Source organism: Euwallacea fornicatus, chromosome 35 (genome assembly GCF_040115645.1).
Source record: "Euwallacea fornicatus isolate EFF26 chromosome 35, ASM4011564v1, whole genome shotgun sequence".
In the NCBI taxonomy this organism is placed as follows: domain Eukaryota; kingdom Metazoa; phylum Arthropoda; class Insecta; order Coleoptera; family Curculionidae; genus Euwallacea; species Euwallacea fornicatus.
In genome coordinates this window covers 1,516,274-1,537,565 of record NC_089575.1, presented here as the reverse complement: position 1 = coordinate 1,537,565, position 21,292 = coordinate 1,516,274, and the positions used below count along the sequence as shown (strand labels likewise).

The window sequence follows — 21,292 nt, the reverse complement described above, 5'->3', positions numbered from 1 at the left end:
AATTCTGATTCGAATCGCTGCGGGGTGAATATGCTTGGGATCAGGAGGCAAACAATCAATTTCGAGTCGGAAAACTGTAAGAAGGAATTATTATCTATAATGGCACTACCAGTAGAATTTTGAAACGTTTTGGTGTCTATATGTAACAACGCAATTTATAATAAGTATTAACTATAAGAAAAAATATTGAAAATCATATAAATTTGAATTTTCGCGGGTTTTTGTTCAAAACTTTTAGCTTTGTCTTGATGTAAAAACTCAAATGCGCTCATGAGAAATCAGTAAATTCCCAAGTATTTTTAAACGAATAGTATCTTAATTTTAATATTTTGTATCTTAACGTTATATTTGCTGCAATATTTATTGCAAAATGAAGCTAAATTAAATGATTATAACTTTACGATTTCCCCCTTTATAGTACTGAACCAGCCGCACAAGCGCCATAAATCAAATCTGAAAGCGCCTATTGCTCCATATTTGACGTTTAACAATATGACATATGGGATTTTGACTTTTGACAACTATGACAATCATACTAACTCGGTTTATTTTTCGGTTTACTACAATTGGAATCTCCAATATTCATGATTCGTGTCACTACATTAATTTTCTAAAGTACAATATTAAACATATTTCATTAACTTCACTGAGTTCCTTCTTCAGAGAACAGGTCTCCACGGTTTCGAGCCGTTTACATACATTTAGATGACCCTAGGAGCACCCTAATAAGTAAGCCTCATATTATGATTTTTCTATATTTTAGGGTTTTATTTACCGCCCTGCCTTTGTTCATTCATTTTTCAATCCTTATTTTACAAAATAATTAGGCGGGGACTAGTTGGAGTGTTTACTAAGGCAGACTGCAAGGAGAAACTTCATTGTGGTCTGTCCTGGTCAACACTCTGACCTCTATATCTTTCTCGATTGTGCTTTGATGTGGGTCAAATCTTTGTTTTGTTGTTATGTTCTTGGGATTTCTGTAAATGTGTGGTTCTTATTACAAATTATTTTGCAGTAGACAATAAGTAGGGCACATATCTACATTCATTGGAAGAGGCAATTCACAGCCCTATCTATTACAAAAACAATCTTTCTGGAGTGTATTCAATATCCTTCAGTATTTAGATATTTTAATATAATGATTGTGCACTTTTCAAAAATGGAAGTCTTGTTGAAGCCTACACACTTTCATTATTCAAAATGTTAAAGTATTGAACTTTTAATTACTGTCTACTATGTGAATAAGGTACTGAAAAGCTTTGTTTTTCAAATGCCTAAATCTAAATTTTCTATATTAATTTTAACTTCCTACAAAGACATATTCCATACAAATATAGATTTTTTAGTCAAAAATTTGGATCATTAAATACATGACACTTCTATTTAAAGTATTTGAGTTCTAATATTCCAGAGGAACAGTCTAATAAATCAAAACTTCTGCTTTGATAGGATGCCACACTCCAATACTGGAGGATATTGAATACTCCTCTAGTACTAGAACAAAATTTCAAAAATTGAGTGGAAAGTGCTGGACTATGGCAGGTGCAATGTAAATGTTTCATTGTATTGGCATTTGAGAGTATTTTAATTGTATCTCCTGGATTATTAAATACACAAAATACTCATAAAAATTAGAACTAATATTGAATACAACAGATGAGATTTGGTTTATTCTCTTAGAAAATCTTAGAACCACTGGACATCCCATGAAAAGTATTTTTAAGTTGTGTAAACTAAGGAAATGTCAATATATCAGGAAAAACTCCTGTATAATACTGGTTTAACCTGGATAAACCTGAACCAGTGATGGTACTTCAAAGATCCTGTAAAAATAATATTGTTGTCACTAATATAATTAATTTAACAACAATCTTATAGGATGTTTCAAGTATGGCACTGGTCCACTAAATCAAGTTTGAGTCACAGTTTAACTGGATTTTAATATTTTTATTCAAATTTATTTTTTTCAGACTTCTATTGGTTATACCACCACAAAGTTCCAGTATTTGGTCATGAATATCACCAATGGGTACAGGGATAATCCCCTCCAAAGACAGGGCAGAACAATTTGCCAGTTTTACTTACGCGGAACTTGCCGATTTGGAAATCGATGTAGAAATGTCCACCATGATTTGACTGAGTCTCCAAGACAGCCAAATGCTGTCAAACCTAATCAAATACATGTAAGTGTGTAGCAATATTGTATTACATTGAGGTATATAAAGCTTCTTTACAGAATCAGAATCACAATTTGCCCTCCCGGACATTTTCACCAACTTCAACAAACACTAATCAAAGCACTGCATCAGGGACAAGTCCTAGTGCCAGTACAAGTACACAAGTCCGTTCAAATGCCGCCACCCTGGCCTGCGGCATATGTTTCGACACAATCATGGAAAAAACAGACTTTAGAGAGCAAACTTTCGGTATTTTGCCCAATTGCAATCACTGCTTCTGCTTCGCTTGCATTAGGAAGTGGCGGCAAAGCAAGGAATTTGATTTTGAAGTGTCAAAAGCCTGTCCTGAGTGCCGACAGCCCTCCGACTATGTGTACCCGAGTCGAATTTGGTTTGAGATCCAAGAGGAAAAACAGACGTTTATAACGAGAGAAAAGACGCGCATGCAGAAAATCAACTGCAGATATTTTAGTAAAGGCAGTGGATATTGTCCCTTCGGTAACACGTGCCTGTACTTACACGCTCTTCCTAATGGCACTAAGATGGACGTGGGTCCGCCGAAACCGCGCAGGCGTAGAATTTCGAACGTGGATACTGAGATGTTACATCAAATTCTATATTGGCTTAACGACGACGAGCTGGACATTGAAGATAATGACGAAGACTTGGATGACGCAGATTTCGACTTGGATCTGGACGATCCCACTATCGCCATGCAGTACTACGATCACGATGATTTTCGTCGGTTTATGGCTATGAATAGCCTCATGAATCCAGACAGTACGGATTCCGAGAGTGATTTAGACTTTTCCTTTCTGATTTAATTAGCCGTAGTTGTAATCTATTTTTCTACAGAACGTAAGTATACAGTATTGCCACGCTACAAGGTGAGATACATATTGAAGGCCAAATTTGAGACAAAATAGCGCGATTGTTCATTATTTTCTTTAGTAATTTTTTATTTCTACTTCCGTCGGGGCTTTAAGGTTTGCTGTTTGTTTGGTCTCGAGGGGCGAGAAAATTTCGTATAAAATTATTTACTCTGTAGATTACCAGTTTAGTTTATACTACTTTTATAAAATATTACTATTGATGTCAGCATTAAAATTTGATAATGGTTTAGGATTGTTTTAGTGATTGAATCCGAATTTTTGAGAGAGCGTTTTGGCGCGGTAAAGAGTTACAAATAAAATATTTCTGATTTAATATGCGGTCATTCAGTTATAAACCAGAAATATTTACAGTCGTATTGGTCTCAACATAACCTATCCCTTTTTAATTTATCTACGTAATCTAAATTCAAAAATATACTCGGAGGGTATGTTGAATTTAAGTTTTATGTTTTCTCCATTTCATTTTTCCTTAAATCTGTTTAGATACTGCAAAACATATCCTTGCCCCGCTGAGAATGTGTGATGATTTACGTGCATTTCTTATTTTTTCACTTGTATAAATCAGGTGAAGGTCTGTTTATTTTCACCTTTGTCGTTGCAGTTTTCTTGGCATTCTCTAACGGTAGATGTCCTGGGTTCTAGTTTGTCTTGCTTCTTGTTTTCACACTCAATTATACGCTCTTTGGCCAGTAGGTCAATTGGTACGACTCCGGTAATTATTTACAGTGCTGCAACAGACGCTGTACGTTATGCGCAACATATTCTAAAATTAGCTTTTCTTAGTGCCTTTTTTTTAATAAAGTCACGTACGTGGTGTACTTAGGCGTTCTTTCCATATTGGGCAGCCATGCGTGAGCACCGAGTTGATAATGCTCTGCAGAAATACTGTTTTAGTCTCATTGAATACGTCAATCTATCATTTTCAAAATTAGAAAATTCTTTTAAACAAAAGAAATTGCCGAAGGGGTCCAAAATGCGTATTACAGGAGCAAAGAGACCTATGAAAAAGCTGTTTCCGCTATGGTTTATTTCTCGAAAAGCAGCACACTGTTGTGTAAACTATTTTTAAGCATCTTTATTTCTAACCGAGATTTCCTAATAATCCTATCAAAGTTGGACATCCTGTATGGGTTGATCTAGAGAAACCGGCCTAATTTTAGGAAATTTAACCGTTGACGTATCACTTCCGTATCTAATTTATAGATTTGATAGCTGGTTGAAAGGGCAGTCTGCGCCGTTTTTAAATATTAAAAAAAGAACGCCTAATTTATAATTAATGGAGTCAGAATGTTGGGGTTTAAGTAGAGGCGTCTCTTGAAGATGAAGTTGTATATACGGTGGCCCAAAACTCCTTTTGCAGTTCAATCCACACGTAAAAGTAGAAAAAAAGTTATCTTCATGTATAATAACCCTCGTAATGCGGGTCAACGCTGTTTTTCGAGTTATTCCTAACAAGTTTTTTTTTTATTAATCTATTGGCTTCGGGGATAGATGGCGGCACCCGCGCTAACAGTAAAAATCAAATGCGTTACACCTACCGCCCTCTTCACCACACAAACACAACAGGCCTGCTATATTGAACACGGCACTTCCTTTCGATTTATTCGAAACGGCGCAGGAAGGTTCTGCTGCCGGGCAGCAAAGCTAAATACTTTCACCTGCGGAGTGCGGTGTTTCAGTCTTCGGTAGTTGAACTCGTCGAAGACATATCCGTCCACGACAATAATTATCGCTTCGCCTTTTAATTCGCATAGCCGTGACTCACTGAAACGGTGAGTCCGACGCGCTCACTCTCTCACTCATTGTCCAATCGGTGGGACAATGCAATTAAACATCCGCGTCAACATGGGCAGTGTCAAAGTGTGTTAGGTGAGTGATTAAAGGCGATTTCTTGTCCCTGCCGCCGCCTTGTTATGCAAAACGCATTGGCATTGTGTTTTTCGTCATGATATTATTGTAATAATTGGCCGCAGTAAAATGTACGTTCGCCTTGAAGGAAGTGCGCGGTTCATGTATTGAAGAAATTCCTAGAGAGATATGGAAGTCGCATAATCTCCCGAGAACACCAATCTTCACTTGCGACACATTTTGTTCAAATACCCACCACACTAATTGTCCATAAGTTAACCTTCGCCATTCCTGCTGGAGGCGTTGAAAACAATAAATGATGTCATTTCAAGCCAACACTCAAAAGTAAACAAAAACCAAAGGTAATTACTTATTTGAAATATTAAACGTGCCTTAAAGGTTTCCTGCCTTAGCTTAGCAGGCTTCCTGTGTCCAAACTCTTCCGATAAATCGATACACATATATCTGTTTAATATTTACAGAGCGTTTATTCTGCTTTGGCTTCGGGATTTGCATTAGAGGTTTACTGTTTCATGTTAACACATATTCGTTTCAGGTCAGGAAGAAGCATTCAAATTGATTAGCATTAATTAGAAAATTATGTGTTTACATGAACTTTAATATTCAATGGGTTTTTATTAAGAAGTGCAAGATTTACGCACGCAGTGGCTATGAAAAGTCGGTTTTAAAGTGGCATCAATTTTACTTAATTAATAAGAGCATTCGCAATTAACATTAATGGAGGTACATGAGAATAGTCGGCCAGTTTTTCATGTCCCGATTAATCAGGTATTCGATTTGTTTTTTGGCGTTTCTATAATGCACCACGATTTTACAATCCCCTTTCCACCAGTTTCCCACCGAGTTTGTCTCGTTTCAGTACATATACAGGGTGATTCACGGCCGGTGACGGTTTAGGCATAGAAACTTGATACATCTTAAGGGAAATTTGACCGTCGTTCAGCATATTCGCTAAAATGCTGATGATTCCATTAAAAGAACGCTTTAGGTAGATTCAGTGTCTAACCGTGAAGAAATGAATTTTGAGCAACCCTGTATAAGGTCGATGCAGTTTTTCTGCAGACCGTACCGAAACTATCTCCAAAGTTTCGGTTTTTGCGAACTGAAATCGCGTTGCAACAGAGATTTAATTAGGGCTCTATTTTGAACATCGCTAGGGGTACTTACAGAAACAGTAAACCTAAAACTGAAATTATGGATTGTCCATATATTGCTGAATACTACTTTTTTATACAGGGTGGCTCATTAGTGTGTTAAAGTGCGATACCTCAGTAACCATGAGTTTTCGAATGAAATACTTCAAATCAAAATTTTTGGTATTACGAGGTACGTATTACACAATTATGCTCAATGTACAGAGTCCGTCGTAAAAGTGTGGTAGTACCACGTTAATTTTTTTAATGGAACCCACCAATTTTTTGCCATTTTTGGTTTTATCTTCCAATTTTAAGGTCAGTTTATGTAGGTCTTGTGTCAAAAATTTACCGTTTCCGTAGGTATTCGGGAAAACTCGAAAATATTAATAACTGCAAGGTTTTAATATTTTAGGTCTTATGGAGGTTCAAGAGGACCCTTTTAGCTATGCTTCGACGTGTCTGAATTAAAAAAAAATCATAGCAGCCCGATATAAGCGACAATGAGGCATAACTAAGAATTAGGTCGATATAATAAAAGATAAATAAATAATGAAAGAAGAGCCATATTTGCGAATTTTTAGAAAGAGCATGTGTCCCATTCTGAATAAACGTGAACCCATCACGAATCATTCTGTGCAGCTAGGATCTGAATTACCCCCTCCCCCTTTGTCTTCTTATTTTTAATTTTTAAGTACAAAGCGTTTCAAGTGAAAAAGTTCCAAGAGGCGTCGTTCTTAAAGCCCTTTCAGTATAAAATTAAAATTTTGGTTGTCTGATATCGTTTTCTGCGTTGGAGACGCGTCGACTTTACTCTTGTTATTATAGTTTCCAATTTCCCACTTTTATTGTTATTTTCGGCGTATCCACCAACTGTTTTTATTTCACCAGTCTTTGGCGTTAAACCCGAAGAGCACTCCACCAATAAAGCTCCCTAAGTGGAGTTTTTTAAAACCTCCTGGAACGTTCATAATCCAATTTCCGTTTTGTATCGGAATATGTGCGGAAACTATCGATCTCCGTGTGAAACCAATTGAACCTCAACATCAGCGAACATGAAAGGGTTAAAATTGAAGCGAGATCCTTCTTGAGTGTGGGAAATTTAGCTCGTTTCAATGAAAAATATGCCCCTCGGATCGATCGGCTGCAGCCGATAAAGCAGACCTCAAACCTAAAAACTGCACCTAATTTTCTTATATGTGCCCATCTAGTTGCCGAATGAATGCCGTAATGTTACTGCAAAATGTCTTCAATTCGACCGCCATGAAGAATAAGCCTGCTGAAGATCATCAGGAAAAAGAAGGAAATCTGCAAGCAAACCCTGAGGAGGAATACTGTCCTGCTTTGCATATTCTGGACTCGGCCCCTGCCCCGGGATGGACTGCCCACGTTACCAAGGAAGGACGTTTGTACTACTGCAAGTACGTTCTTTAAATAAAAATTTCTCTAATAAAGAGAGCATTTGTAGGTCGTGCACTAGATTAGTTCAGTGAAACCACTGCCAGTACCAATGTATTACAGGTTGTCCTTACGCGGTTAATTGGTCAACGGACTACTTGGCAATTACACGATTGTGTTCTTGATAATAAAAAAACTCTTAAAAAAGCTGCATGAAGGTCCAATAATTGTTATTCACCAATACTGGTGTAGTGTTAAATGCGATCATTGAGATTCAGTAATAATTAATTAACAAAAAATAATTTTAAAAAATATGTAAATAAGGACAACTTGCCGAAGAAAATGATCACTTTCGAATTGGTTACGTGAGAGCATGTAAACGGTAGTAGAATTCTTTCGCATTCGTATGCACAAACAAGTGTACCTATATCCTTTATTTAATCGTATGCTGGTCATGCGGAAAGTCTCAATAGGGGAACTTTTAACAGAGTCATATAGTTATATTGTTACACGTGAATTTAAACTTGATTAAATCTTTCGTTCAAGGTTTACCTACCGGAACAGGTAAAAAAGATCAATTTTCCTGTTATAGTCACATTACTCGAACTGCAGGGTGGCTGCCTCCGGCAGAAGTCTGGCGGTCCGGAAAAGAATCTCTTCCCTATGGCTGGGAAAGGGCGGTAGATGACACGGGAAAGTCCTATTACATCAAGCAAGTGTTTCATCAAAAATCTGTAAATGTTCTAATCGTTCGAACTTTAGTCACATAAACAAGACCACCACATACGAAACTCCCGCCTACAAAATCACAGAAAATCTTCCAAAACCCATACCCAGAATGATAACTCTGGACCGTTCGGCAACTCTAGGATTTGGCTTCGTTGCCGGATCCGAAAAACCGGTGATAGTCAGATTTGTCACTGAGGGAGGACCCAGTGCCAATAAGGTGCCTCTTAACGCCGTTTATTACCACCGTTAATAAAGCTTTTGTGTCAGCTCCTTCCAGGTGATCAAATTTTGTCCGTGAACGGGGAGGACGTCAAGACGGCCCCAAGGGAGCACGTGATTTCCCTAGTTCGATCCTGCACTAATTCGGTTACCTTGGAAGTGTGCCAACCGATGGAGCAGCAGGGGGTGAGAAAGTCGACTCTACTGTCTGCGATGAAGAAAGCACGCCTGAAAAGCAAACCCTCGAGGGTCCGATTTGCGGAGAGCGTGTGTGTCAATGGGGCCCCACTTTTTCCTGTGAGTTTTTGTGTTGCCAGCCTTGATGTTGCCAAACTGAAGTTGCTTGGATTTTTTTATTTGCGATAAAATTTTCCCGATCGATGGTGCAGTTTTTGTGCTGATGTTTGTCGAGTCTGAAGATCATTTTTGGCTAAAAAGTAAATACTTCTAATTTATCGTTTCGATTAGTTCTATGAACCCGCAAAAACGTGCCGTTTAATGTCTCAGATACAAAAAAAAACGGCAAAGTACTCCTGTCGTGAAAACACAACTTTGCCTCCATTTAACCAACTATTTATCTCCTACGGTTTCCGAGATCTCCATGTTGATAGTCGAATATAGGACACTTTGGCATCCAGTACAAGTGATTAGCATATAGAACAGTTTTCTATTCACTCGCATTCCCAATTTTGCTCATACTTAGCGCTAATTCGGTTGGTTTACACGCGATAATATGTGCGAAGCGTTGTTACAAGGAATTTCGCCAGCTCAAGTTCCCATCAAAATCGAATTGATAGATTTCGCGGAATAATAACTTTTTAAATTGACGTGACGTCACTTTTCTCGAGATATTTCCGACGCCATGACAGGCAAATCTTGTTTCAAGATGGAGTCTTAACGATGACATATCCCATTTTTCCTAATTTAACCAACGACAACTGGTACCTTTTCGGATTACCCAATGGTGGGCATCAATGGTGTCGTCACTCCTGATCCAAATAAATCGAAAACGTTATTTCGAAAAAATATCAATTTCAAACCTGCATACGTGAAATTGTCAAATAACAAAAATGGCGTACAAAACGTACAATTGACGTTTAAATTAACGAAAATGAACGTAGTTTGACGTTCAACGGCTAAATGACAACACAGCGTCGCTCAATTATCAAACTAAGATGGCCGACGCAACGAAGCGGCGTCAAAGTGTGACATATACGGCAATTTGGGACGTGACGGCGACTGAAGTAAGAAAAGTTATCAAACGTGTGTTTTTGAGGTCACACGTCTTTCGATTTTTCAATCTAATTTACGGTTGAATTAACTATTGCGAAACGATTTTAGTGCTAAATTATCTTGTAAAAGTATAAAATAGATAAATGAGATATCCACAGCAAACATGTGCACTGTTCAATCAATCCATTTCGCTCAAAAACTTCCTTTTGTCTCTAGAATGTATCTGTTTTTCACTATCAATAACAACCGCGGAATTGTGCTCATATGGAATCTTCACAAATTTCAGCCATCCGCGTTCTCACTGGGTGACGTTTGCGTCCCTCAAATGGCCAACGTCCTGAAAGTTTTCCTCGAGAACGGTCAAACCAAAAGCTTTAAATACGACACCTGGACAACCGTCCAGGACGTGGTCAATTCCCTTCAAGCCAAACTGTGTATACAGGCCGGGGAGTACTTTAGTTTAGTTGTCGAACATATCAAAAGCCTGAAGCGGAACAAACTTACTCTTTTGGATCCTGAAGACAACATTGCAAGGGTAATATGCCGATTCTTAAAGAGAATATATAGCTTTGTTCCAACAATATATGAAACAGTCAGGGACACGTGCGTATTTCTGACCATTTCTGGGGTCCGGAATACATTTTTCGTTCTATTGAGACTTAATAAAAATTACTCTTACATAGATTGCGTCGCAACCTGGAGCTCACAAATTGAGGTGTTTGTTCAGAGTAACATTCGTGCCTGCCACGGCAGCCTCACTGGCCCAAAAAGACTTGAGCGCTTTAGATTACTTATACAACCAGTGTTGCAACGATGTCATACAGGAGCGATTTTCTCCAGAGTTACAGTGCGATACTGCCCTTCGATTAGCTGCCCTTCACATGTACCAACACGCGTTGGCCAATAATATGCAAGCCAATAAACTCACCGTCAAAGTTGTGGAGTGCGTATATTTTACATACATTAAAATAAGAGGCAATTTGGTTGGTTTTAGGAAAGAGTTTGGGTTGGAGCGCTTTATTCCAGCTTCAATATTGGATAATCTAAAGAGGAAGGAATTGAGGAAACTTTTGGGACACTTTTTGAAGCTACACTCGAGCATGACAGGGTCCGGGAAACAGCTGACCTCACTGCAAGTGAAGCTACATTATCTAGATGTAACTAATCAATTGCCCAGTTTCGGAGCCAAGTGCTTTTCAGCCGGCCCCAAGGGAGATTTTATGGAAAAAGTCATTTTGGTTAGCCCCAAGTTTGGAATTAGCCAAATTATGGGACACAGAAACTCTGTAGTAAGTCTTTATAATTCAGTTGATCATATTTCTAATATATAATTCCTTTTCAGTTTCAACCAGTACCACTAGCTAACCTTGAAGACATGCGTAAAATTGAAGTCCGGGCTGATGATGAAATAACGCGCATTGTTTTGATAACCCTGGAAAGTGACAAAATTCTCGAAGTTTCCTTAGAGGAGAAGGATGCCATTGAGCTGGTTCTAGTCCTAAAAGGGTACTTCAAACTATTGACTGGCCAAGAACTATTAGTAGATCAAGATAAAATGGAAAATGTAGACGATATAGCTCCGCCTTATGTTGCCCAGCATAAAGTTATTCCTGAGAAATGGAGCTTCATGGATCAATCCTCTATCAAAACTGCATCATTTGCAGTTCTTCCACTTTATCAAAACGTTAATAAGAAGACCAATGGTCTGTACAACACTGTAGGAAGACATTCAAAGCAATCGCTGCTGATTCATTTTGATTTGGATGGAAATATGAACGGATCATTGCCGAATAGAAATCATAGTAGCAGATTTATGCCCAATAATGACTTCTTCCAAAGTTTAGACCGGAGAAGATCTGAAGTTTCCAATGAAATATCGTCATCAGTTGAAGGCTTTTATCCCAGCAATGATGATTTGGAGCATTTTAGTCAGGAACATCAAAATATCAATCGTTTGACCTTTGATTCAGAGTGGCAAGAAACAAGCGTTGACTTTGATAGTGATGCTGAAGAAGGGGGGAAATTGAAGCACAGTGATTCTTTGATCCTGTTAAACAAAATCCACAAGGAAGAACAGAAATGGAACGGAACAAGCGAGCTGCTGAAGCACTTGCAGTCGGAGAGCGATACTGACTCAATCTACACACCTCACGATTCACCAAAATTGAAGAAGCCCGAAACGAATATAAGAAATAACATGAGCTTTGGTTTAAGATCACCAAATACTTTAGAAAATCATAACGAGGAGTTTCAAGAATACCTTCAGCGAATGTGCAATATGGAAAACACTGATTCCAGCGTTTTTAATTCGATAAATCGCATGTTCGTCTTCGACCCGGATATTATCGATTTGACCTCAATACCACCACCGTTAACTCCAGACGAATTGGACTCTGCCCTCTCATCGTCAATCAGCGTTCCTCCCAAGTCTTTCGCCGACTCCAACGAGCGCTTGAACTTACTGGATTTGAACGAGAATCAAGATTTGGAAGATTTTTTAGCTAAAGTAAGCGTTCCGCCCCCTATACAGAAGGTCACACCTGCTATGGAATTGACTCCCGAGGAGATTATGGCTTACATTATTCCACCCCCGCCTGAAAAATTGAGTTTTGAGACTACCGATGAAGATGGAAATACGCAGTTGGAAACTTTAGTAAAGGAAAAGGATTTGGTTAAGAACAAGTCAAGTCTTCATGGGGCTTTGAAGAATAGTAGGAATGTGTTTAATAGTAGTAGCAGCAACGAGGTTGTCAGTGAAAATGTGAAGCCTTTGCCCCGAAGGGGTTTTGAGGAGAAACCACCTGAAAGGCCGCCAAAGGTAAGTTAAGAGCCCATCCCCATCATCTATAAGTAGTATAATTTATTAAATCTTATTTATCTCCAGGATCGTAAGCCTTCCATTACTTGTCCCCCTGAATCATTAAATCTAAACCCCTGCACTGAAATGCCGGCCCCCGAACTTCCACCTCGAAGCCCCACCACTCACACTCAGCCTCGCCCTAATTTACCCCCAAAAAAGCTTCAATTACCCCAACTACCTCTTACCAATGAATTAAATCGGGATAAACCCGGTGAAAATCACCAGAGGAAACTAAAGGGAGTAGACACTGCTGTTTCTACTCCAATTTCTGCAGGTAATACTATAAAACAATTGAATTTAAAAATCATTTTTCAGGTATTTTTTTATGCATAGGAAAGACCAAATCGCTCTCGGCAGTGGTAGTTGAAACTGGAAATGAGGATACTTGTAATGACAAATCTAGCGAATCCAGGTGGATTCAAAAGACTGAGACTTCGCCGGTCCGCGACGAGGAATTGAAACAAATTATATCAAAAACTGAGCTAGTGCTCACAGAACTGTTAAACCGACTTAAAAAAGCTTCCATTAAGTGCCTTGGACGCATAGGAAACGGCGATATTTCATCCCTAGAAAAACAGATGCAGGTACTTTGATAATTGAATCCATATTAGTAACATTTTATTCCATTTTTTATTGTTTCAGAAAACCCGAGAAGAACTTACAAATCAATCCTTGCAATTAGTCACATCCAGCAAATCCCTGATAATCGCAATGTCAGATCCTGCGCTTCCAGACCTTCTAGAAAATCTGACCACTTGCCTGACTACCCTGAGAAAAATGACTGAGCTTTGCCAAGACCTTGTGACCAACACCACAACCGCTCCGCTTCAAACGAGAAATTTAATCATGAACGTTTGCGACCTCGTGGAGGCCTTTCGTACTTTTGTCACCTTCAACATCGACAGAAACTCGCCAAAGACTGTTGAGGAACATTTGGCTTTACATGCCGAGGCTTTAGCCAATATTTTATCGACATTATTGAAGCATTTAAGGGTTTTCCCTTCGTAGTATTGATGTTACTTAAATGTTTGAACCAAGGTATCTGAATTGTTTTCCAAAGATGTAAAGATATTAACTACAGCCATGGGAAGGGTTTGCAGAAGAGTTGTTATGAGAAATTGTTGAGGATTGTTAATGGTTGGACGATGTGAGGAGAAAGAACCAAAGAAAGCCCTAAACCCATGGTTTAAAAAGTAATAAACACACATATTATACAAAAAAGTTTTGGTTTAATTTAATGTAGATACAAGAACATTTGAAACATAACATACAGTAATTGTCTATATACTTGAAATTCCGTTTTTATCTACTTGCTCTAACATGCTCTTCAAGTTAGTATCAAATAAATCGCACCTAATGGGCATTTCCAAAGAATAAAATGGGTTTTTCAAAGCGTAATCTGCATACAATTCGTACACTTTCTTCAGAAACACTTCAGCCCCTATCTGTCCTTTATCCACAACCACCATTATCTTAACCCCCGTTAAAGTTTGAAAACAATGCAGTTTAAATGTGTCTGCTTCTAAAAGTTCAATCCCTGAGCTTTTTGGCTCAGGGCTCAGTTGACTAGCAATGGCAAACAGGGGGTAAAACATGCTAGCAAGAAATATTTTCTCATTAGTGGTCATCTTGGGTCGGCCAAACTTCAATAACAAAGGATAATTCTCCTTGTTTTCTATGACTTCCATGGCATCTCTCCCATCATCTAATTGCCTGCCTGTCACTGGGGTACCATTTATGGCATATAACAAATGGCCTACTTGAATCCCATCCCTATTACCGAACTGGACTGATATTTTCTTGTTTTCGCAGGTGAGTTTGAGATCCAAGGGGTAGGTGAACTTTCTCTCAGTTTCGATTTTGGGGACGTTGTGGTCGTGATTGAAAATCAGGCCTCCGGATTTGGAAACGATATAGATACTGTATATTACCATTGTAGTTTAAAGAGAATAGCGTTTTACGTATTTACGCTGGTTTAATGAACATTTTAGTTATTACTTTACTTCATAACTTAAAGCTATTTGTTTTTTAAGGGTTATATTATTGAATAAATGTCAGTTAATCCGGCAGTTGTTATTTCATTGTTATTTTTCTGCGGCGTGATTTTTCAAAGTTTTGGATCCGAAAATGTTCAATAGTATCTGTCTCACTCATAAGCATAGTACAGAAAAAGACAAAACTATCTTAGGCGTCTACATAAAATAGGTGTTATTGAGGCGGCCAAATAACGTAAACGACAATTGCCTTTTAGATCTACGTCTTAACCTTATTTTTTGGTGCTTCTTGGGATTTTTATTCAAATATATTAATTAAACATTTAATTGGTTAAAAACTGCTTCAAATAGCATTTAAAGCTTGTTTTAAAGGCGGAAATAATCGAAGAATCTTTACCTTTATTTTTGATATACCTTTGTTCCTTTATTAACATTAAAATGCCAATTAGTGGTCCCAGTGCCTGTGATACCGCAAAACAATTGGATATAATCTTTGTAAGTATCACAAAATACTAAAAACGTATTAAAGTTTAAATAATAGTCCTAATAATATGGTGTACAATCATATTCATGTAAAGGTCTCCGTCTTGTCCTGGTAATAAAACACATTTTATGTTTGTTTCTCAAGAACTAAAAAACGGAGTATTGTATACATGCAGCTGTCTGATTTAACTAGAGACATTGCTCTAGTTTTATTTGTAACATTGTTAATATAATAGGAGAAACACATAAATTATTTTCTTCTATTACTTTGCTTTCCCCTACTCTAAAATTACAACAAAAAATATATCTTTAAGACTGAAGAAGATTTACCCTACGAAGAAGAAATCCTCAGAAACCCTTATTCAGTCAAACATTGGATCCGATATATAGATCATAAGAAGAAAGCTCCAAAACAAGGTGTGAATCTAATCTATGAGCGTGCTCTTAAAGAACTTCCTGGTTCTTATAAGTTATGGTACAACTATTTGCGAACCAGAAGACAACAAGTAAAAAACAGGTGCATTACTGACCCCGGATATGAAGAAGTTAATAATGCTTTTGAAAGGTCGTTGGTTTTTATGCATAAAATGCCTAGGTATTATAAAACTTCCTTCATAACAGAATATGGTAATAATAATGTAATTTTTATATCAATATAGAATTTGGATGGATTATTGCACCTTCTTAACAGACCAAAACAAAATAACCCGAACTCGAAAGGTTTTTGACAGAGCCTTAAGAGCTCTACCAGTCACCCAGCACCATCGCATCTGGCCTCTATATTTGGGCTTTGTGAAGAAACACAATATCCTGGAAACGGGCGTTCGAGTATTTAGGAGATACATGAAGTTATTTCCTGAAAATGCTGAAGACTATGTGGAATATCTAACAGAAGCTGGGAGGTTGGATGAAGCAGCATTGGTCCTTGCTAAAATTGTCAATGACGAGAACTTCGTGTCACAAAATGGGAAATCCAAGCATCAGCTCTGGAATGAGTTATGTGAATTGATTTCTAATAATCCTGATAAGGTGCATTCTCTAAATGTAGATGCAATTATTCGAGGTAAAGTGAAGTGTTTCTCTACTTTGAGGAAAAGTAAAAAAAATGTCTTGCAGGAGGTTTAAGGCGTTATACTGATCAGCTGGGTCATCTATGGAACTCTCTTGCTAACTATTATGTGAGGAGTGGTTTGTTTGACAGGGCCCGAGATATATATGAAGAAGCAATTCAAACTGTCACCACTGTCAGGGATTTTACTCAAGTGTTTGATGCTTATGCCCAGTTTGAAGAGTTGAGTTTGAGCAAACGCATGGAAGAAGTATCTAAATTGACTAAACCTTCAGACGATGATAATGTTGATTTGGAACTGCGATTAGCCAGATTTGAGAATTTGATGGAGAGGAGATTACTACTTTTAAACTCTGTGTTACTGCGACAAAACCCACATAATGTTTCTCAATGGCATAAGAGAGTGCAATTGTATGAAGGTAACATATTAATAAAGAAGTCTATTTTATTTTTCTAAATTAATAATTTCAGGAAAGCCTCATGATATTATTAATACTTATACTGAAGCTGTGCAGACTGTCAAGCCTAAACTTGCAGTGGGTAAACTTCACACCCTCTGGGTGGAGTTTGCCAAGTTTTACGAAAAAAATGGCCAAATTGAAGACGCGAGATTGATTTTTCAAAAAGGAACTGAAGTCGAGTATGTTAAGGTTGACGACCTTGCTTCAGTTTGGTGCGAATGGACCGAAATGGAAATCAGGTAAGACTTGTTAAGGTATTAATTTCGTGATTTTTTACTTTAAATTGAAGAAATGAGAATTACGAGGAGTCTCTTAAGCTCATGCATCGGGCCACAGTTCTCCCCGCCAGAAAAGTAGCTTATCATGATGAGTCTGAAACTGTTCAATCAAGATTGTACAAGTCCTTGAAAGTCTGGTCTATGTATGCTGATCTCGAAGAGAGTTTCGGTACGTTCAAGTCCTGCAAAGCAGTCTATGATCGAATTATTGACCTGAAGATTGCGACCCCACAAATAATCATCAACTACGGAGTATTCCTGGAGGAAAATAATTACTTCGAAGAAGCTTTTCGAGCTTACGAAAAGGGAATTTCCTTATTCAAATGGCCTAATGTCTACGACATTTGGAACACGTATTTATCAAAGTTTTTAAAGCGGTACGAGGGATCGAAGATTGAAAGGGCCAGAGATTTATTTGAGCAATGTTTGGAGCATTGTCCTCAGCAATTTGCTAAACATTTGTATTTACTCTACGCGAAATTGGAAGAGGAGCATGGCATGGCGAGACACGCAATGGCGGTTTATGAGAAGGCGACCAAGGCGGTACCAGAAAAAGAAATGTTGGAAGTATTTAATATTTACATTAAAAAAGCAGCTGAAATTTATGGCATTCCAAAGACAAGGCAAATTTATGAAAAGGCCATTGAAGTCTTGCCTGAAGGTGATACAAGGGATATGTGTTTAAGGTTTGCAGACATGGAGACTAAACTGGGAGAAATTGATAGGTAAGTAGTTAAAAAACGAAGTCATTAGAAAGATGTTTATTATCTCTCTGCACAATCAAGAACTTAAGTATTCAATTTACTTTATTATCTATGATTTTAATCTTCCAATTTAAAGATTTAAAAAACGGTTTCTGTCAGAAAAAAAATTCGTTCTTTTTTTCATATCTACTTCCATGCATAAATTATTTGAGTTTTCCTAAAAAGAGGTTCGATGCCCTTCCATTTGATGTTTAATTGCTTTGATGTGCATAATTTTTGAATATTTTTGTAATACCAGCTAAAAACTACATTTTATAGCCTTTTAAAAAACTTTTATTTACTCCTTGTAACTTTTTCTCAAATTTTCCTTTAGGGCCCGCGCGATATATGCTCACTGCAGCCAAATCTGCGACCCTAGAGTTACCACAGAGTTTTGGCAGACTTGGAAGGAATTCGAAGTTCGACACGGAAATGAAGACACTATGAGAGAAATGTTGCGTATAAAACGAAGCGTGCAAGCCACTTACAACACTCAGGTTAGAATTAATCCATACAATCCGTTGATAAATAATTTTTCTTGCCTGTAGGTGAATATGATGTCCGCGCAAATGTTGAGCTCAGCTGGAACTCTAACTGGAACAACTGCTGATTTAGCACCTGGCGAAAAAGATGGGATGCGCTTGTTGGAGGCAAAAGCTGCAGAAATGGCTGGTAAATCCAACACATAACAGAATTAGTTCGGAAGTTCATGTTGTATATTTTTAGGATCTGCGAACGCTGGTCAGAGACCCGGCAACATTATGTTTGTGCGCGGTGAGACACAAGGAGACAAGAAGGATAAAGTTGTTAATCCTGATGAAATCGATATTGACAATGATGACGAAGAAGACGAGGTAGGAGAGGATTTAGAACAGCAATCTGTTCCAGCGGAGGTGTTTGGGAGTCTGAAAAAGCCAGATCAAGAAAACTGAGCAAAAATAAAGAATTTAATTCGTCTTCAGTGTTTTATTGTTAAGTATAAAGTAAAATAAACCCCAACAATGTGAATACAAATCAAACAAAAATGTCGATATGAATTAAAAAAGATGCCTAATTAACAGTGCTCACGAAGGCATTCTCTTATAAAACCAATAAAATTGGCAAGATTGTAACAATCCCTGAGAACTCTCTTAAAATAAAATTCCCGCATGTACAGGTTGGACAAACTTTGAAACAGAGAATTTTGGTAAATATAGGATGTTATGGTGTATAAATATTAATATTTGCTCATCCTGGATAAATCGAGCTTCAAAGTGCATTTTGAGACAATTGCCTCAACTACTTACCTTACAGTGGTATTTCCCAACAAAAATCTAACTCCTACACATCTTCGCAAAAGAAAATGATCTCATGAGCACAACCCCGTACATACAATAATTACCTAATAAAGCAGCCTTAAAACTTAAGACTTTTGGCGAAAAGGGCGGCGGTGGCCTGAGTCTTGTCCCCGTTAAACCTACGCAATTCGAAGAAAACTTGATCCCGCGTAAACCCGAGTCTTAACAACTCATTAACATCACTCTCAGTGAATTTGTCGGTAGGGAGAATTGTATTTGGTTGTGTACTGTTTGGTGTAGCTGCTGCTGAGGTGCTGGTACTCGTGACTGGTGCTGAAAAACGCGTTCGGAAATCATCAACAGTCCAAAAACAATTTTTTTATATAATTTTATTAATTACATGTCAGTGGAGGGTTCTTGAGTTTTTTGACAATGTTTACTAATCTCACTACGAAGGAAAAACTCCGCACTATTTCTTGGTTTTTGCTATATAAAACACTTCTAATTAATATTTAAATTCAAGACAACAATACGTCTCTCAAAGTTAATGCACATAATAAGATCCTACCTTGCCTGCTATTATTAATTGCAGTCTGCAAATCTCTGTCTTCAGCTTCTTTATGTGATTTTTGGATAATGTCCTCTTCGGACGCGTTGCTGAGCCTCGCACATTCTGGAAGATCACTCTCAGTCAAAAATGGAGTCTCTGTACTAGTGGTTCCGATTCTCAAAACATTTGCTTTTAGATCTATACAACACTGATGCCGTTTAAGCATATCCAAACCTAAATTTATTATGGGCTTCAAAATGATTACTTTAAATGTTAAATATTTAATACCCAACAACATGTCCATTGGCTGCTCCTCTAGCACCGAAAAGCTAGTTGTCAAATAGACATTTTCAATTTGAATTTGTACCATATGAATTCTACCTATTATCCTTTGTACCCCTACCCCTTTGGCAATACCTGCCCATCGAGTGTCCACCAATCTCATTATATTGCATCTCTCGGCACATTTACTGGACATTATTGTAGTTTGAGCACCTGTCACATTTATAATTCAAAAAGAATAAATTAAACTTAAAAACAACTAACCTGAATCAATGAAAGCCTTCACTGGATATCCATTCACTCTGCAATTAATATACAACATAACAACAGTCCCAAACGACTCAGGGTTGTATTCCATTGCCGCCTCCATGTTGGCTTCAATATTTTTTTGTCTAATCTCCTCAGCTATAAGTCGTTGAGCCTCAGTGTCAAAGGGGTCGGCATTCACCATTCTCAGTCTTTGTTGTTCTCTTTCCTGACGGGCTCTCACTTGTTCTCTCAGCACAGAGGCAAAGGTATCTTGAAATATAAAAAATGATTTATCAGCTGGATTGGGGAACACTTACAATACATTATTTATATTGATACAAAGTTATTTGTTACACATGTCAAGAAATGAATCTTTAAAATATAAGATAAGTGGCAAGTTTTTTTAATTTAGGCCTTATATTATCTATATTTTATATATTTGCTTTTGTTATAATTCACACTTTTTTTACTAAAGCACCAATATATTTTTTAAATTACCAATACACTTTGGATGTACTTACCAATGTTACCACTGAGTAAAGCATCTGCCAATCTTGGATTGTTCTGTTTCAACAATGCTAACTGATCTGGATTAGCCAGGAACATGTCTCTTATGAGTACTGGATCATCATCAGTGTTCCTGTTTGACATACTGTTTGGAACTTCGATATTGCTGAAGTCAAAACTAGAAACTGTTGACCCAGTTTACAAAACAAATGCAAATAAGTTCTCTTTGTCCTATTCTTACCTGAAGAATTTTGATCAAAGTTAGTTTGTGACCTGGAAAGCATGTGTTGTAAAATAACTGCATCTCCATCACGGATTCCATGGTCTTTCAAGGACTTTCCATTATCGAGTAAAGGCATCCCATTGAAGGCGATGACGATTTCAGAGGCAGGAAAACCAGATTCGATTTCACAGAAGGCCTTAAAGTTTTCCAACTCTAATTCTTCAGACACATCAAGTACAAATATGAAATCAGTCAAGGTAGTCACTGTAACCTTCATTTTTGGTTCAAAAAAAGGATATATCAAAATTTCGTGGGAACGAACGTAAAGTCAGCACGTTATCAACTAATCATTTGTGGAGAAAAACACCAGTTTCCCTTTCGAAATCTGCTAAATCACGGTTTAAATGGTTAGGAACATGTTCTTTGTCTTTTTGCTTGTGGTTTCTGAATACGACGTTGGACGAAAATAAACAGCTATTTTTATGCGATCTTTTACAAGCGCGGAGGCTTATTTGTAATGTAAAGGTCTTTGTCTGGTGTGTTTTTCTTTGTATTTATATTTGATTTTAATTCAGAAAGACGTGGACAAGGGATACAGCACAACAGGAAAGTGGAAAAATGCGAGTTATGACAATACGTCAATGTCAGATGTATGATGTGTACTC

The 21,292-nt window shown here is 37.6% G+C and overlaps 5 protein-coding genes across 8 annotated transcripts; 3 read left to right on the top strand and 2 right to left on the bottom strand.

Moving 5' to 3' along the window:
- Window positions 1-524: 524 nt before the first annotated feature.
- Window positions 525-3,297, top strand: LOC136348834 (probable E3 ubiquitin-protein ligase makorin-1). The gene is made up of 3 exons (XM_066299985.1): window positions 525-729; window positions 1,971-2,183; window positions 2,237-3,297. The coding sequence occupies exons 2-3, from the start codon at window positions 2,013-2,015 to the stop codon at window positions 2,999-3,001; spliced, it is 936 nt and encodes a 311-aa protein (XP_066156082.1). The 5' UTR covers window positions 525-729; window positions 1,971-2,012; the 3' UTR covers window positions 3,002-3,297.
- A 1,353-nt stretch (window positions 3,298-4,650) lies between these two features.
- On the top strand, window positions 4,651-13,909 carry LOC136348804 (FERM and PDZ domain-containing protein 4). 4 transcript variants are annotated; one of them, XM_066299947.1, is made up of 12 exons: window positions 4,651-4,939; window positions 7,284-7,493; window positions 8,063-8,182; window positions 8,233-8,416; window positions 8,467-8,715; window positions 9,938-10,186; window positions 10,335-10,594; window positions 10,646-10,940; window positions 10,994-12,469; window positions 12,536-12,785; window positions 12,845-13,095; window positions 13,154-13,909. In XM_066299947.1, exons 2-12 carry the CDS (start codon window positions 7,291-7,293, stop codon window positions 13,517-13,519), a joined length of 3,903 nt encoding a protein of 1,300 aa, XP_066156044.1. In that variant the 5' UTR covers window positions 4,651-4,939; window positions 7,284-7,290; the 3' UTR covers window positions 13,520-13,909. The 4 variants fall into 4 exon arrangements, with proteins under 4 accessions (XP_066156044.1, XP_066156045.1, XP_066156043.1 ...); XM_066299948.1 differs by lacking the exon at window positions 4,651-4,939 and adding an exon at window positions 4,946-5,280; XM_066299946.1 differs by lacking the exon at window positions 4,651-4,939 and having other exon boundaries at window positions 6,446-7,493; window positions 10,646-10,937.
- On the bottom strand, window positions 13,721-14,585 carry Trs23 (trafficking protein particle complex subunit 4-like protein Trs23). The gene has a single exon (XM_066299968.1). The coding sequence runs from the start codon at window positions 14,443-14,445 to the stop codon at window positions 13,792-13,794; it is 654 nt and encodes a 217-aa protein (XP_066156065.1). The 5' UTR covers window positions 14,446-14,585; the 3' UTR covers window positions 13,721-13,791.
- Window positions 14,586-14,767: 182 nt separating this feature from the next.
- On the top strand, window positions 14,768-18,495 carry fand (Pre-mRNA-splicing factor SYF1 fand). Its single transcript, XM_066299950.1, has 9 exons — window positions 14,768-15,000; window positions 15,303-15,583; window positions 15,648-16,051; window positions 16,105-16,476; window positions 16,529-16,757; window positions 16,808-17,521; window positions 17,874-18,036; window positions 18,088-18,211; window positions 18,266-18,495. The coding sequence occupies exons 1-9, from the start codon at window positions 14,944-14,946 to the stop codon at window positions 18,469-18,471; spliced, it is 2,550 nt and encodes an 849-aa protein (XP_066156047.1). The 5' UTR covers window positions 14,768-14,943; the 3' UTR covers window positions 18,472-18,495.
- On the bottom strand, window positions 18,479-21,247 carry rngo (DNA damage inducible 1 homolog rngo). Its single transcript, XM_066299957.1, has 6 exons — window positions 20,646-21,247; window positions 20,419-20,589; window positions 19,913-20,167; window positions 19,655-19,861; window positions 19,385-19,600; window positions 18,479-19,149 (listed from the first exon to the last, which is right to left on the bottom strand). Exons 1-6 carry the CDS (start codon window positions 20,902-20,904, stop codon window positions 18,935-18,937), a joined length of 1,323 nt encoding a protein of 440 aa, XP_066156054.1. The 5' UTR covers window positions 20,905-21,247; the 3' UTR covers window positions 18,479-18,934.
- Between the last annotated feature and the right edge of the window lie 45 nt (window positions 21,248-21,292).

Excerpts from the sequence above, each read along its gene's own strand:
- rngo (XM_066299957.1), bottom strand. The coding sequence starts at position 20,904 with ATGAAGGTTACAGTGACTACCTTGACTGATTTCATATTTGTACTTGAT. Across the intron at positions 20,590-20,645 it reads CTTTGATCAAAATTCTTCAG|TTTCTAGTTTTGACTTCAGC; the intron begins GTAAGAATAGGA and ends CTGGGTCAACAG. Across the intron at positions 19,862-19,912 it reads GAAGGCTTTCATTGATTCAG|GTGCTCAAACTACAATAATG; the intron begins GTTAGTTGTTTT and ends TAAATGTGACAG.
- LOC136348834 (XM_066299985.1), top strand. The coding sequence starts at position 2,013 with ATGAATATCACCAATGGGTACAGGGATAATCCCCTCCAAAGACAGGGC. Across the intron at positions 2,184-2,236 it reads TCAAACCTAATCAAATACAT|AATCAGAATCACAATTTGCC; the intron begins GTAAGTGTGTAG and ends GCTTCTTTACAG.
- LOC136348804 (XM_066299945.1), top strand. The coding sequence starts at position 7,270 with ATGTGCCCATCTAGTTGCCGAATGAATGCCGTAATGTTACTGCAAAAT. Across the intron at positions 10,595-10,645 it reads CTCACCGTCAAAGTTGTGGA|GAAAGAGTTTGGGTTGGAGC; the intron begins GTGCGTATATTT and ends GGTTGGTTTTAG. Across the intron at positions 12,786-12,844 it reads TTCTACTCCAATTTCTGCAG|GAAAGACCAAATCGCTCTCG; the intron begins GTAATACTATAA and ends TTTTATGCATAG.
- Trs23 (XM_066299968.1), bottom strand. The coding sequence starts at position 14,445 with ATGGTAATATACAGTATCTATATCGTTTCCAAATCCGGAGGCCTGATT.
- fand (XM_066299950.1), top strand. The coding sequence starts at position 14,944 with ATGCCAATTAGTGGTCCCAGTGCCTGTGATACCGCAAAACAATTGGAT. Across the intron at positions 17,522-17,873 it reads AAACTGGGAGAAATTGATAG|GGCCCGCGCGATATATGCTC; the intron begins GTAAGTAGTTAA and ends ATTTTCCTTTAG. Across the intron at positions 18,037-18,087 it reads AAGCCACTTACAACACTCAG|GTGAATATGATGTCCGCGCA; the intron begins GTTAGAATTAAT and ends TCTTGCCTGTAG.